The sequence below is a fragment of the Callospermophilus lateralis genome, chromosome 5, assembly GCF_048772815.1.
Source record: "Callospermophilus lateralis isolate mCalLat2 chromosome 5, mCalLat2.hap1, whole genome shotgun sequence".
NCBI lineage: Eukaryota > Metazoa > Chordata > Mammalia > Rodentia > Sciuridae > Callospermophilus > Callospermophilus lateralis.
In genome coordinates, this window is record NC_135309.1 from 123,912,438 (window position 1) to 123,927,666 (window position 15,229).

Below are 15,229 nucleotides of genomic sequence, written 5' to 3' on the forward strand. Positions count from 1 at the left end.
AAAAAAATACAAAAAGTCTTAATCAGAGTTTTCAAAATCTTTTCACCTTAAGTGAAAATTGTAAACAGTGAGTTAAATCTTTGTGTTTAATATTTCTATTATAGCATTTCATATAGTAAAAAATTTTACATACTATAGCTGCATTTGTTCTATTTTCTTAGTATGATTAAGTAGAGAGAATCCTGTGATTAAGCATAAAATGGTGACTCTCACCCCCAATCCACTTAACCTTATAAAAACAACAAGAAGCTAGGCATAGTGGTGCATGCCTATAATTCCAGCAGTTCAGGAAGCTGAGGCAGGAGGATCGCAAGTTCAAAGCCAGCCTCAGCAACAGTGAGGTGTTAGGCAACACATGAGACCCTGTCTCTAAATAAAATACAAAATAGGGCTGGGGATGTGACTCAGTGATTGAGGGCCCCTGAGTTCAGTCCCCAGCATCACCCCACAAAATAACTCAACAACATTATAAATTATCATATTTACGCAACTCTTCATCTGTTCTGATATAGTTTACTATTGATATCACGGTTTTTACATTAACATTACGACATTTTAAAAAATTCTTTAGACCCTATATTTCATATACAATTTGAGCCACCTTAATACAAAATTCGAAGTTCTAAATGTTTAAAAATCTGAAACAATTCTTACCCCAAGCATTTCAGAGAAGCGATATTCAATCTGTAACTTGTTCATATTACATGGGATTTTATTCAACTATTCTGTGAACTTTTGTGTGTTTAAATTTTTCATGATAAACCGTTTGAAAATTGCTTTCTATATGCAAATAAACTTTGTTATTCTTTGCAGTGTCTTCTAAAGAGAAATTCTTGCTAAGAACTATGATTTTAACTTTCAGATATAAGGTGATAGCTCTGCATTCTATTCTTTCAACTCAAGATCAAGCAGCAGCATTCACACTTCCTCCTCCAGGAGTCAGGAAGGTAAAATTCAGTACATCAAATTTATAGTGATCCATCTGATCATATTTCATGAAAACATTGTGACTTTTTATGATCAAAGGAAATTATTAAGTACCTACTCATGATAGACTCCTAGTGCTCTACTTGAGTCAGAAGTGAACCTAATATTAAAACTCAAGCATTTGAATATTTACATTATGTGCTATTAAAGGGACAAGACTTTTGACACGAGTGGTAGTTGAAAATATGGCATAAATGTTGCTTGTGAAAAAAACAAATCACTACTTTTCCCAGGAAGGCATTTTGAAGGAAATTGGATATCAGGAGCTGTTTAAGTCCCAGGAGAATTCCTATTTCTAAGCTGTTTTTTTCCTGAATATTTTTATAGTACAAAGATCATTATATTATGGAAATAGTCTCAGTATTTTCATTGTGTCCTCTCCTCAGATTCTTCTTGACAAAGAGTATCTCAGATTCTGAACCCTTTCTCTAAGCACAATCTAGGAACTATGGGAAAGGTATAGCTGTTGGAAAGAGCCTGACTGTAATGCAAGAGGCCTGGTTTCTAGTTGCTAAATTGCCACCATCTGTGTAGTCTTTGACAACTACTCAACCTCACTTTTCTTTAAGAAAGGTTGAATTAAACTGATGATTTTCTAACTGTGCCTTGAGAACGATAGGGATCCTGAGGCTATGCTCTGATCTTCAACATTTGGGCTTCCCTGTAAGATTTTGTTTGAAGAAAAGAGTTCCATCTCTTAACCCAAAGGAAAAAAATTAAAAATTAAACACTGTTGAAATATAATGATCACATAGGTCCCATCCAGCTCTTCATAATCTGGGTTTCATTTCCTAGAATAAATGAATAAGAAGCAATTATTCAATATCAAAATACACAGAAGTAGAGCAATGCTTATTGGATTTGACTCAGAATTTCCTAAGTTTTATCTCCAATTATTCAACAACAACATAAAAATGCAAAAGATTGCACTATTCAGTAATCACTGTTAATAATTTTAGAACTAGAGATTTTAGACTGCAGAATTTATCTGGTTTTACCTCCTAATAATTTACAGGTGAGGTAATTCAGGACAAACTCATAAAGCAAAGATATAAAGAGGCAGGATAGTAAGCAGTTGTCAATCATCTGCTTTTTTTTTTTTTTCCTTCTAAGAAATCTGAATGGTTGCACTGAGCTGTCTCCATTCACTGACCCAGTTTCCCATTCTACCTCTGTCATTTTTAAGATGATTTACTAGAATTAGGGGAATGTTGCTTTTCTTATAATAAAAATCAACTTTAATAAACTGAGCTGATGAAACTAGAGCAAATTAATTACAAAATAACAACAAATTTTAAGTTTTTGTGAATGAAATTGAAATTCACTTTTAAAAATTCATCAGTTCTGCTGGGCATGATGATGCACACGTGTAATTTTAGCTACTTGGGAGGCCAAAGTGGGAGGATCGTTGAGCCTATGAGTTTGAGACTAGCCTGGGCAACCTAATGAGATGCTATCTCAAAAAGGAACAATACTAAAAATTCATCAGTTCAAACTATCTAAAGAAATTTAAATGATGATATGTTGCTGAAAGTTGTTTAAATGTTTTAGCGTTTTGTTTATTTTCAGATTGTTTTAGCAACAAATATTGCAGAGACGGGTATCACTATTCCAGATGTTGTATTTGTAATTGATACTGGAAGAACAAAAGAAAATAAGTAAGTTTGAATTTCCCAGATCAAGACATTTTTAACCTGGAAAGAGTTTGGGGCTCTTGAATTGTTAGGAGAAATTACAGAATCATATAGGGAAAATCCCAAATGTCTTAATTCTGCCCAAAGCAAAAAGCCTTAGAAAAGCTATAGGAAACTTTTAAATGTCTGAGGCTAAATGTTAAGAATTTCATTTCATGGAGTTGTGAGTCCATTGTGCTACTACTTTTAGGAAAGTGCTAAAAAATTTTTACATTACTTTTTGTAGATTTTTTTGTTTCTAAAATAAATTGTTTAACAAAAACATTATTTGTGGGATAATTAAAAAAAGGACATAAATCTAGAGTCAGCTGGATTTAAATCTCTGATTTGTTATCTTGAAGAAAGTAAAAACTTTCTAATCATCAGTTTTTTTATGTGTAAGTGAGAAAAATGAAGATATCCTAATTGAAAGTGCCTTGTACAGTAACTGGAACGTAACAGATAATCTTAACTAAATCACCAACAAAACAATTACTACTTTATAAATATTTTATTTAATATTTATATTGCATAAATTGGGTACACTGCCTTTACTACTTTATAATTACATACACTATCCCTAATATTAGGACACTGTAGAAATATTTGAAAAATAATACTGTCAAATAAAAAATAAGTTCTTGATTGTACCTCTGGAGGAAATGTTTTCAGTGTTTAACTTATCTTATGAAAGGTATGATGAATTTTAATGTTGACACTAGCACTTCTCAAACTATTTCAAAGAATTCTTGTTACATAGGTATTCCACTAAAAAAATAAAAATAATAATCCTTGATCAGATTAATTTGAGAAAGGGTAAGTGATACAAGCTTGTCTTTTTTCCTTGTACCAGAGCTTTTAATTTGGTATTAAAAACTTCATTATCAAAACAACCTATATTTAACTTAATGTTAAGGGTTAAATATTTCTGGGTTTTTCCAATTTTAATGTGAGTTATCTACTTATTTTCTCTTAAAACATTTCTTTAGGTACCATGAAAGTAGTCAAATGAGTTCCTTGGTAGAAACTTTTGTGAGTAAAGCTAGTGCTCTGCAGCGCCAGGGGAGAGCTGGGCGGGTCCGAGATGGCTTCTGCTTTCGATTATACACGAGAGAGAGGTATGGCACTGCACTCAAATTCAAAAAGCCCAAATCAGTACTAGGTGGCATTCCAGATAAATATTATCTTATTTTTCAGATTTGAAGGCTTTATGGACTATTCTGTTCCTGAAATCTTGCGTGTACCTCTGGAGGAATTATGTCTTCATATTATGGTATTTGTTATTAGGAACTTAGATGAATTTTTTTATTCTTCACCCTTTTTAGAAAAAAAAAATATGAACTTATCTTGCCTTTATTTTACTTTATAGATTTTCAAATATCTTGTTCTTTAATATGTGCTCCTTTCCATCTTTTTATAAGTATAAATCCACTGTGCTTTGATTTTGCCATAAATACTCATACTTTCTATTAAAATACAGCATATGTATTGAAATACAACCTAGATCAGTAGTTCTTATCAGGGGGACATGTGGAGTTGTCTAGAGACATTTTTGGGTTACATAACTGGCAGGGATTGATAAATGTTCCTGGTCTCTAGTGGGTAGAGATGAGGGATGCTGCTGAACATATGAATACTGCACAGGACAGCTCCCTAAAACAAAGTACTACCCAGCACAAACTTTTAGTAATGCTGAAATTGAGAAGCACTAACAGACCAAGAACTTCTAGACTGATAATATCCTCCTTTTCTTAGAGTTTTGACTAAAATCAGTAGTGAAGAAACCAAAAATGTGGACTGGAAGATCTCATCCTCTTTTCTACCTTTGCCTCCAAATACATACATCTCCTCCAGCCCCACTATAAGAAAAATAATAGGGATAACCTTACACATTTACCCTCTTTGCTTAAAATTTTACCAAACTCAAAATTTAGTTCCACTGTTTGTGTAGTATCAATTCTTTCTGCTCACATACCAATTTTATCACTCTTCCAATCTGCAGAAATGTAATCTTGGTTCTCCTGAAGATTTCCTATCCAAAGCCTTAGATCCTCCTCAGCTTCAAGTAATCAGCAATGCAATGAATTTACTCCGAAAAATTGGAGCTTGTGAACTAAATGAACCTAAACTGACTCCATTGGGCCAACACCTTGCAGCTTTACCTGTGAATGTCAAAATTGGCAAGATGCTTATTTTTGGTGCCGTATTTGGCTGTCTCGATCCAGTGGTAAGTGAAATGATACTGCTGCTACTTCACTTTAAATGTCATTTTGCTAGAAAATTGTCAAGTTTGGAAATAATTTTTAAGTTTTAAATTTTTATTTTATATACTTGAAAATCTATTCATTCACTTAAGTATACTACAGGTACTGTTATGTGACTTCAGTTTGTCTGAACTTTTGCTATCAAACAACCCACTTGAAATATTTATTTAGTTGAATATATGGTAGATAATTCAAAGGAAGTTTTAAACACCACAGATTTTGAAAAGTAGAATCAAAACTTATTTTTTTTCTTTTATCTGTGTTCCCTTTCTGGGCCAGTAGTTATCAGGATTCTGTTTTCTCCATTCATTCATTCATTCTATGCATCTGTCTGAATCTTTGGGCACATATTCTGCACTGTCTTTATCAAGCTGTGTCCTTTTCTGGGCATAAATCAAGGTTGTTTAAAAACAACTATTATTTTCTCTCTTTTTCTTTAGTAATTAGATCTAGGTGTGGGGTTGGGGATGTCACTCATGGTAGAGCACTTGCCTACCATGCATGAGACCCTAGATTTGATCCCTAGCACCACAAAAGGAGAAAAGAAGGAAGAGAGGAAGGGGTTACTCACCAGCATTGTGCCAAATTCAAAAAATTACCTCTACCATGATAGTTTGTCTGAAAAGTTGCAACAAGTTAAGCATATTTTCTTAAAGGGCATGGCAATCCATGATTTAGCAGTAGGAGTTAAGATAACTGAGCTGTGATTCTGAGATTGCCTCTACCTACATGACAGACTATAAATCATTTATATACATTTTCAGGTTTTTTCTCTAATTTGGGTTCCTTACCTCCTTCAGAAGATAAAAATAAAGTAATGCATTTTTAAAATGAAACTGAGAGTTACTACTTAAAATGAAAATATAAGTTAGGCTATGATGGAATATGGTATTATTAAAAATAAGGACAACTTAACCGTGTGATTGTTTTATGATTTGCTTTCTTTTATAAATCTGTTTCAGTATATACTTCTAATGATAAATTATTTGGTTATTTATGGATAGGCAACATTGGCAGCAGTTATGACAGAGAAGTCTCCTTTTACCACACCAATTGGTCGAAAAGATGAAGCAGATCTTGCAAAATCAGCTTTGGCTATGGCAGATTCAGACCATCTGACAATCTACAATGCTTATCTAGGGTAAAGAAATAATCTACATGATGGGCTGGGGATGTGGCTCAAGTGGTAGCACGCTCGCCTGGCATGCGTGCGGCCCGGTTCGATCCTCAGCATCACATACAAACAAAGATGTTGTGTCCGCCAAAAACTAAAAAAAAAAAAAAAAAAAAATTAAAAAATTCTCTCTCTCTCTCTCTCTCTCTCTCTCTCTCTCTCTCTCTCTCTCTCTTTTTAAAAAATAAAAAAAAGAAAGAAAGAATCTACATGGTATCAATATGCTAATTACCTGAGGTTATTTACTTTTTAAGAAATGAAATCTTCGTCATTAAAATTATTGACATTTCAGGTTTTTTTCATTTGTCACAGTATGTTAGAATTTCATAGTTTTATGCTCTTTAAAATTTAAAAACAATTTTCTTGAAATTACATATATTCATTTATCATGTTTGGAGTCATTTAGTAATTTATTACTATATGTAAACAAAAAGTTTATGTTGTAGTTGAGATTCTTATATAAATGTAGCTACTATAAAAAGCAAGAACCTTTCTCTTTAAATGATTATAATTTAAATTAAACCTTACTTTGGTTTCAACCTCTGAAAAAGAAAACTTGTAAAGAAAACATAAACTTTATTCATTTATCAACATTTCATTTATCTAGATGGAAGAAAGCACGGCAAGAAGGAGGCTATCGATCTGAAATCATGTATTGCCGAAGGAACTTTCTTAATAGAACATCACTGTTAACCCTAGAGGTAATTAACACACTTCTCTAAAGTCAGATGGAAAACTATGATAGGCTTATTTTTAGGTGGAGGAGGGAAGAAGAAGAATGTATAGAATAGTGCTTGACACACAGTAAGAGTGTAATAAATACTTACTGAATTAATAAACTTATAATTTTTGTTCCATTGTTACTTCCAACAAGTAACCAATATGTATGACATAGTGATTTAAAACAGTACTTAACAATTATATATATTTGGGAAATGATTTTTTGTTTTAAAGAGGCAGCATATTTCCTTAGAAATAACACTAGTATGGGAATTAGGATAGTTAACCTCTATCAGTCTCGGTTCCACTTAAAGAATGTCAAAGGGGCATAATTTACAGTTCTGAATCTGGAAAATTGTTTTCTTCAATATACTAAAATATAGACAGACTATTATAATGAACTTCCAGGTAACCATTTCCTGCTTCCATAATTATCAACATGTGATCAATCTTGTTTTAATTTGTATTCTCCTACTAATTGCCCTCTAGATTATTTTTAAGCACATCCAAGGCATCAGATCATTATGTATATCTGAAGTATGGGATTTTTGTTTTCCTTAATATTTTCACACCTTTTAAAATTTTTCTTAATATTTATGCAGGGCTTAAATATCCCTAATGATCTCATAATTTTTTTTAAGTTAATTCAAATCGTGATCCAAACAAGGAATACCCATTAAATTTGATTGATATACCCCTTAAGTCTCTTAATCTATAGTTACCCCCTCCTGTTTTTTCCTTTTTGTTTTGTTTTGTTTTTTAACAAACCAGGTAAATCATCCTATAGAGGTTCTTACATTCTGAAAATAGCCACTCTGGGCCAACTGACTGAGATTCAGTATGTGGAAATACTGGTTCCTTGGCCCAAAGGTGGCAATTTCTTCAATTTAGCCCTTTCTCCTTTAACTTAAACCTTACCTTCCCCCAACCTCCAGATTGTCTCTCACTGCCTTCTTTGTCTGTTCCTTTTCTTCACCTACTCTGACCTGTAAGGTTTTAGATCTCTTTGCCAACTCTGGTGTTAGAGCAGCTGTTTGGTCTTTCCTCCCCTGGAATCAGTGTTTATTTTACCCCAGACCAAACCCTAAAGAATATCCTAAGTGTAAATGTCACCTTTTAATTACTTATATCCTGTGTACTTTGAAAAATGTTCATCCTTCCTGTAGTAATCTTTGCTGATTGGCACTGTTAAAGGTAGAAAAATGTTTTAGGTCACAATTTTAGATTAAAAGAAGTCAAATTCTTTAGGAAATTAAGGTGAGATTCCCAGAGACAAAAGGTAGAGAACGTAATCACAGTTCTTTAATTCTTTTTCATTGTTATTCTGTGACCATCCTCATTGAGTAAAAAAAGGATAGCTACTATTGAAACAGCTCTCATAGAAATGCTTATATTTTATAACATCTAAAATCTTACCATGGTGAAAGATCTGGCTCTAATTCTTAACTTTCCAGTATCTCTTTTCTCTACTCTAACTTAATTTGGGTGGAAATCAACCAAATAATAATTTGGCATCTTGTCTGTTTTTTGGAAACAGTAATACAAATTACAAAGTTATTTGGAAATTTCTCTCTTTTAATCAATTGTGATTATGTCTTTTTTAAAAAACATAAATCAATCTAGGATGTAAAGCAGGAATTAATAAAGTTGGTTAAGGCTGCAGGATTTTCATCTGCCTCAACTTCTACCAGCTGGGAGGAAAACAGAGCCTCACAGATCCTGTCTTTCCAAGAAATTGCCCTTCTTAAAGCTGTATTGGCTGCTGGACTGTATGACAATGTGGGGAAGATAATCTATACAAAGTCAGTGGATGTTACAGAAAAATTGGCTTGCATAGTGGAAACAGCCCAAGGCAAAGCACAAGTACATCCATCCTCCGTAAATCGTGATTTACAAACTCATGGATGGCTCTTATACCAGGAGAAGGTAAAGTACTTGTTCTTAAATTCTAGTTTTCAGAACATTTTTCTAGAAGTCATTTATAACAAGTTATGTCCCAACAAATATCTAACTTAGTTCTCAAATTGAGCTGTTCTTTTTTGTGTTTGAAATCTAGATGTACATACATAGCTTCTCAAAAATAATACTTATGTCTTTTTCATTTAATAAGAGAAAAATAGTAGAATTTTCTCTGAATTTTGTACTTGGAATAAAGACAGTTATAACATAGTTAATTAAGGTATCAGTTAATAAAGTTTCAAAGGGGAAAAAAGACCAAGTCGGATGTTCCATTTCCAAATAAGAGGAATCTTGGATGATGTAGTAGAACTATGGATTAGTGGGCAAGAGTGTGAGTCATAGTATCACCTAATTTAATAGCAAATATTTATAGATTACAATTAAAACAGTCTTCTGAATCATAGCTACATTGCTATTCCATTCTCTTACTTTAAATGTATGGTAGAGATTATGATGACATTTTATTTGCTTTATATTTTGTTTTTTGTGTGTGTTTTTTGTTATTGTATTGACTCATTTTAAGCCAGTAAGAAAGAAACCGTCAAATTGAAACACATTTCTTCCCACGTTACTATAAGAGTGCCTTTATTATATTTCTTAACCTTTAAAGTAACAAGAATCCATAATTTCTAGCACTGGCTTGAAAACACTCAATGTATTATCAAACTTAAATGTAAAACATGAGAAATTACTGACTGACTCAACATTTATCTAGAAACCAGAAACTTTGAAATGTAATCATAACATTATTATGACATTAATTATTTAATATTATTAAATAATTACTTATACATAGTTTCATTTATGGTCAAGGCATATAATTCAACCTTACAGATAATATTTAAAATGCCTTTTAATACATAGGTGATAATAGTAATTATTGCAGAATTGAAAAATTCACATAAGAGAATGATTTAAAAAGAGTCACATTATTGAAAAATGCTTATATGAAACAGATAAATGAATTTTTTGTTTTTAGACTGTGAAGTTGTTTCTCTCCCCTTTTTTTCCTTATGTAGATAAGGTATGCCAGAGTATATTTGAGGGAAACAACCCTAATAACCCCTTTTCCAGTTTTACTCTTTGGTGGTGATATAGAAGTTCAACACAGAGAACGTCTTCTTTCTGTTGATGGCTGGATCTATTTTCAGGTACAGAGCATAGCTGATTTTATTCATTATATAAAAATTTTCAACTTCTAATAACATTGAAGTAGATTTTTAAGTTTTTATTGAGGTTTGCTTACTTTCTTCTTACAATTTAAAATAAATTACTTCTTTATTTTATCCTGCCTGTATGGTTTTAAATCTATTAAATTTAGAAATCAAATTATATTGCTATTATAAAAGTATATATATTTGTTATCAGTAACAGTTATTAACTTGTCATGTGTTAGGTATACCAATAGTTAATTTCATATGGATTATCTCAAATATAATATCTTAATAATCTTATTATTTTTTATAATTTCCTTTCTATAGAGATGCTGCTATATAGAAATACTTTTCTAGATTACATGGATTAGTTATTGGTAGAGCAAGATTCAGATGTAGAATTATTGATCCCCAAATTCAGGATCATTCATTCCACTGTATTTAGCCACACAAAGACCAAACAGATTCAGTTTTTAATACATATTGTCAAGTTCTCTGTATAAATTAAACCTAGATATGCTTATTTCTGGCAATAAGTGCATCTGTTTCTTTGTAGCACCATCAACATCGACCAGCTTAAACTAAGCAAATCTAAAAAATTTTATTAGGCTTCACCATGATAGCTGATGCCCAGATCTGTAGAGGTGAATTTTACATGTAACTTAAAAAATTTATCTGGCCAGGTACAATGGCACAGCATTGTGTAATCCCAGCATTATCAGAAGGCTGTTGCAGGAGGATCGAAGTTTCAAAGCCAGCCTCAGGGGCTGGGGTTGTGGCTCAATGGTAGAGTGCTTGCCTAGCACATGAGGCACTGGGTTTGATCCTCAGCACCACATAAAAATAAATAAATACAATAAAGGTATTGTGTCCATCTACAACTAAAAAAAATTAAAAAAAAAAAAAAAAAAAAAAAGCCAGCCTCTGCCGCAGTCTCTGGCTGGGCACAAATCACGAGTCTCCACACAGCTTGTAGATTCAAACAGCAATTCTTTATTCCCGAACTTACACCGGCCGTCTACAAACACGCTCTGGGGGAATCCACGTTCTCTGCCCAAATCCACACCTCATGGGCTTCTGTCTCCCAAAATATACTGTCTGACCCTAAGCACTCAAGAGGAACTCAGCAGCAGGATACGCCCTATTCTAAAGGGGGAACACCCTAATCTCCTATTATGCTAAACTGCCCTATTCTAAAGGGGGAACACCCTAAACACGGATCCTGCCCTGGTCCTTGAGCAAGGTCACCTTTCAGAAGTCCTTCCACTAGACAGCATGGGAGTAAGCTGGCAAGGAATTTGTCATACCTACTTGGCTGATGGCTCCCAGCAAGCCTCAGTAACTTAGTGAGGCCCCTAAGCAATTTAGAGAGACCTTGTCTCTAAATATTTTTAAAAGGGTTGGGGATGTACCTCAGTGGTTGAGCACTACAAGGTACAATCCCCAGTACAAAAAAAAAAAAAAAACTATCTGGTATTTTGTAAAAAAGTTTAGTGGTAGAAATTTCTATTGTTGGATTGTGGTGATGGTTGCACAATTCTATAAATTTGCTAAAAATCACTGAAATTAGATACTTAACAATGACTGCGTTTTTATGGTTTGTTAAGTTATACTTCAATAAAGCTTTTAAAAAATTTCCATCCCCAAACTTTAGTCTTAACTCCCACAAGTTATATAAGAAAAGTTATTGGAATAATAGTTGCTTTATTTGGGGAACAAATATCAAATTTAGTAAGAATATCAATATGTTTGCATAGCTTAACTACTAGAAGTAATTTGCTAATGTTTTTCCATTGTGTTTATGTTAAAAATCAAGCTTTGCTAAGGCAGGTAAGATGAAAGATATATAGTCTTACCTTAATTTATTTAAAGACACTCAAATTCACCTGGATCAATTTTGTCCAATCTGTCATCTTCTCTCAACAGGCTCCTGTAAAGATAGCTGTAATTTTCAAGCAGCTAAGAATTCTCATTGATTCTGTTTTAAGAAAAAAGCTTGAAAATCCAAAGATGTCCCTTGAAAGTAAGTGTTTGATTATGATGACAGTGGAAGAGAATATATATGTGGAAGACAGTATTTATAATTTATTTTAAGTTAAAGCACACGATAGCACATTGAAGTTATAAATTCCATGTGACTAAAAAAAAATTTTAATAAAATCTATTTTATGCTGAATTCCATCAAACTCAGATAATTTCTCATTATTCACAACTTACATATTCTCTTAAGATTCTTTTAGTTTATCTGGGCATAGTAGTACACCCTTGTAATCCCAGAGAACAGGACCCTGAGAAAGGAGAATTACAAGTTCAAAGACAGCAAGGCCCTCTGCAATTTAACAGGATCTTGTTTCAAAATAAAGAAAAAGGCTGGGGTTAACTCAGTGGTTAACCACTCTTGGGTTCAATCCCTAGTATCAAAAAAATAGAAAAAAAAATCTTTTAACTCCTACCTCTTCTAAACTTTGCTTCTAAACTGACCATTTCACAGAAAAAAAAAAAGGGATAATAAAAATGAGCATAAAATTTTGCTACTTAATTAGCATCCTAGTAAACTAGTAACATAGTTATTTTTAAAAAAAATAAGAATTAGGAACTTTCTGTTAGGTTTACCATGCATTTCTCACAAATGCAGAATTGTTAATCTGTAAAAAATAAATACATGGAGCTGGGGATGTGGCTCAAGCGGTAGCGCGCTCGCCTGGCATGCGTGCGGCCCGGGTTCGATCCTCAGCACCACATACAAACAAAGATGTTGTGTCCGCCGATAACTAAAAAATAAATATTTAAAAAAAAAATCCTCTCTATCTCTGTCTCTCTCTCTCTCCCACTCTCTCTTTAAAAAAATAAATAAATAAATAAATACAAACATCCTTCAACAGAAATCTGAAATTGACACTTAAGTCATCTTCCCAAACCATAAAAATCATCCTGACAGTTATAAAAATGGAGGGTCCAAAGGACTATCCCAGACATACTGATCTCTATAGGAAAAACCTATAGCCATTTTTTTTTCAGTCTTTTATTCTGTACACTTCTGCTTTACTATCATCCCCCTTTTAAATGCAATTTATTAAAATTAACAAATTTCATTTATTTAATAATTTGGGTTGTGTTTCTAATAGAGAATGTTCCACATTTAGGCTTTGATTAGTTACATCCTTATGCTTTGATTTAACATGTTTTCTAGTCCCTGTATTTCTTGTAAACTAGTGGTTGTATAATAGAGACTTGATTAGAATGAAGTTGTGGGAAGAGAATATCTTCCTATTGGTGCTATATGCTTCCCATCACACCATCACATAACATTTGTCAAAATTTCCATTGCAGGGTTGGGGCTCTAGCTCAGTGGCAGAGCACTTGTCCAGCATGTGTGAGGCACTGGGTTTGATTCTCAGCACCACATAAAAATTAACAAATAAAGGCATTCTGTCCACTTAACAACTACAAAAAAAAATTCTTTTTTAATTTCCATTGCAACCACTGAAATTCAGAGCATTTAAACCAAGTGTAAATGCAGAATTCAGTATTAGAATTTAGAATTAGCTCTGATAATTACAACTTTTCTAAAAAAAGAGTGATTATGAGATTCTTAGGAAGTCACAATTTCAGGGTAGTTGTTAACAAAACAACCTTAGCAAATAATGCCTCCTCTCTTGATGTTTGTCAAATCAGTGGGTATTGGTTCCCTTTGTTATGTAGAGAAGCCTGTCACTTCCCCATTGACACCTCTCCAAGAACACTTCCCTGTTAGAATTTTTTTTTCCTTTGGTCTAAACATGAAGAAACTGATAACAGTTTCTTCTTCCTTGCCCATTTTATGGAAATCCTGCCATACTCTGAGGAACATGGAAAAGTCAATAGGATTATTTCAACCAGATGAAAAAGTTGTAAGCAAACATCTTATCTTGAATTTTTAAAGAAAATATTTCTTACAAAGAAAAGAAACAGTTTTTACCACATTATGTCTTTGGACCTTAGCCTGTACATAATCAATATTGACTTTTTTCCAAAATGTTGATTTTTTTTTTTTTTGTTATTGTTGTTGAATTATAGTGAAACTATAATAATAGATAACATTTATAGGACAACAAATAATATTTTATAGGCATCTCTAGTATAGTGAATATTGTGGTTTTGATTTAAGAAAATATTTTAAAGAGAATTCCTCTTATTTACATGCATATACATTGGAAAGTTAGCCAGTGTTGAATTTATTCATGGGTGTTTTTTTTTTTTTTACTCAGATGACAAGATTCTACAGATCATTACAGAATTGATTAAAACAGAGAATAGTAATGGATACTGAAATTAAGATGAAGATACAATCGTGAAATTATGTGAAAATGGACCATCTTATTAAGTATTTCATTATCTAAAATGTTGGTACTAGCCATTAACCTAAAGGTGGTGGGGGAAGAAAAAGCACAGACTTTCAACATGTGTAATTTTCTAGTTACTTTTTAATGATGATTATTCTCAGTGTATTTGCCACTACATTTACAATAAATTCTTTGGTATCATCCATGTTTTGCACACCATTATGTGCCTTAAGGGCAAGACCTTTGTCTGAAGTATCTATAACTTAGTATTGTGATTTTCTGAGTAGCTGCCTCATGCTCTTCTGTAGTATCTATAACTTAGTATTGTTATTTCCTGAGTAGCTGCCTCATCCTCTATCAGCCCTTGAGGTTTGGAGAATTTAGACCATTTTAGCCCAGAAAACAAAATGAACTTAAAAGCAATTATAATTAAATTTCCATAAAAAAGAACAACTTCAGAAGTTAGTTATTTAACAATTGATACTCAAAATTGGAACCTAAATAAGTGTACAACCAATAGATTCCACCTCTTTCTGTAGCAGAAAACATAAAGATGTAGTGCTGGAGGATGGCCAGAAATGACGAATGCTTTACTTATCAAGTTTAGGTTAGATAGCTTGCCCTATTTCGTCATTCCAAAGCTTTAACATTACCACCTTTGAACCAAACTTTTGGTACCCACAAGTGAACAGGTAAGTTGAGATAGTAAAACATGCATAGATATTTTTCTTTTTTTAACTTTTTTTTTTTTTTTTTTTTTTTTTTTTTTGAGATAGGGTCTTGTTATGTTACCTAGTCAGGTCTAGAACTCAAAATCCTCCTGTCACAGCCAAGTAGCTGGAATTATCACGTGCTACCACATGCAGGTTTAGATATTTTTCAGTCATTTTATTTGTTTTGCTTCCTGAGAATCTTTTGAACTCAGGGGCACTTGAACACTGAGCCATATCCCCAGCCCTATTTTGTTTTATTTAGA

General features: G+C 32.8%; 1 protein-coding gene across 1 annotated transcript in view; it reads left to right on the forward strand.

Moving 5' to 3' along the window:
- The window catches only part of Dhx29 (DExH-box helicase 29), a 44,731-nt gene extending 30,277 nt beyond the window's left edge, over positions 1-14,454 (forward strand). Inside the window, exons 17-27 of the mRNA XM_076857285.2 lie at positions 863-947; positions 2,557-2,645; positions 3,650-3,778; positions 3,858-3,933; positions 4,663-4,887; positions 5,929-6,065; positions 6,706-6,799; positions 8,442-8,744; positions 9,797-9,928; positions 11,858-11,954; positions 14,179-14,454. Of these exons, the coding sequence (XP_076713400.2) occupies positions 863-947; positions 2,557-2,645; positions 3,650-3,778; positions 3,858-3,933; positions 4,663-4,887; positions 5,929-6,065; positions 6,706-6,799; positions 8,442-8,744; positions 9,797-9,928; positions 11,858-11,954; positions 14,179-14,240 (1,429 nt within the window). The 3' untranslated portion in view covers positions 14,241-14,454. The remainder of the gene's footprint in view (positions 1-862; positions 948-2,556; positions 2,646-3,649; positions 3,779-3,857; positions 3,934-4,662; positions 4,888-5,928; positions 6,066-6,705; positions 6,800-8,441; positions 8,745-9,796; positions 9,929-11,857; positions 11,955-14,178) is intronic.
- Positions 14,455-15,229: the final 775 nt, after the last annotated feature.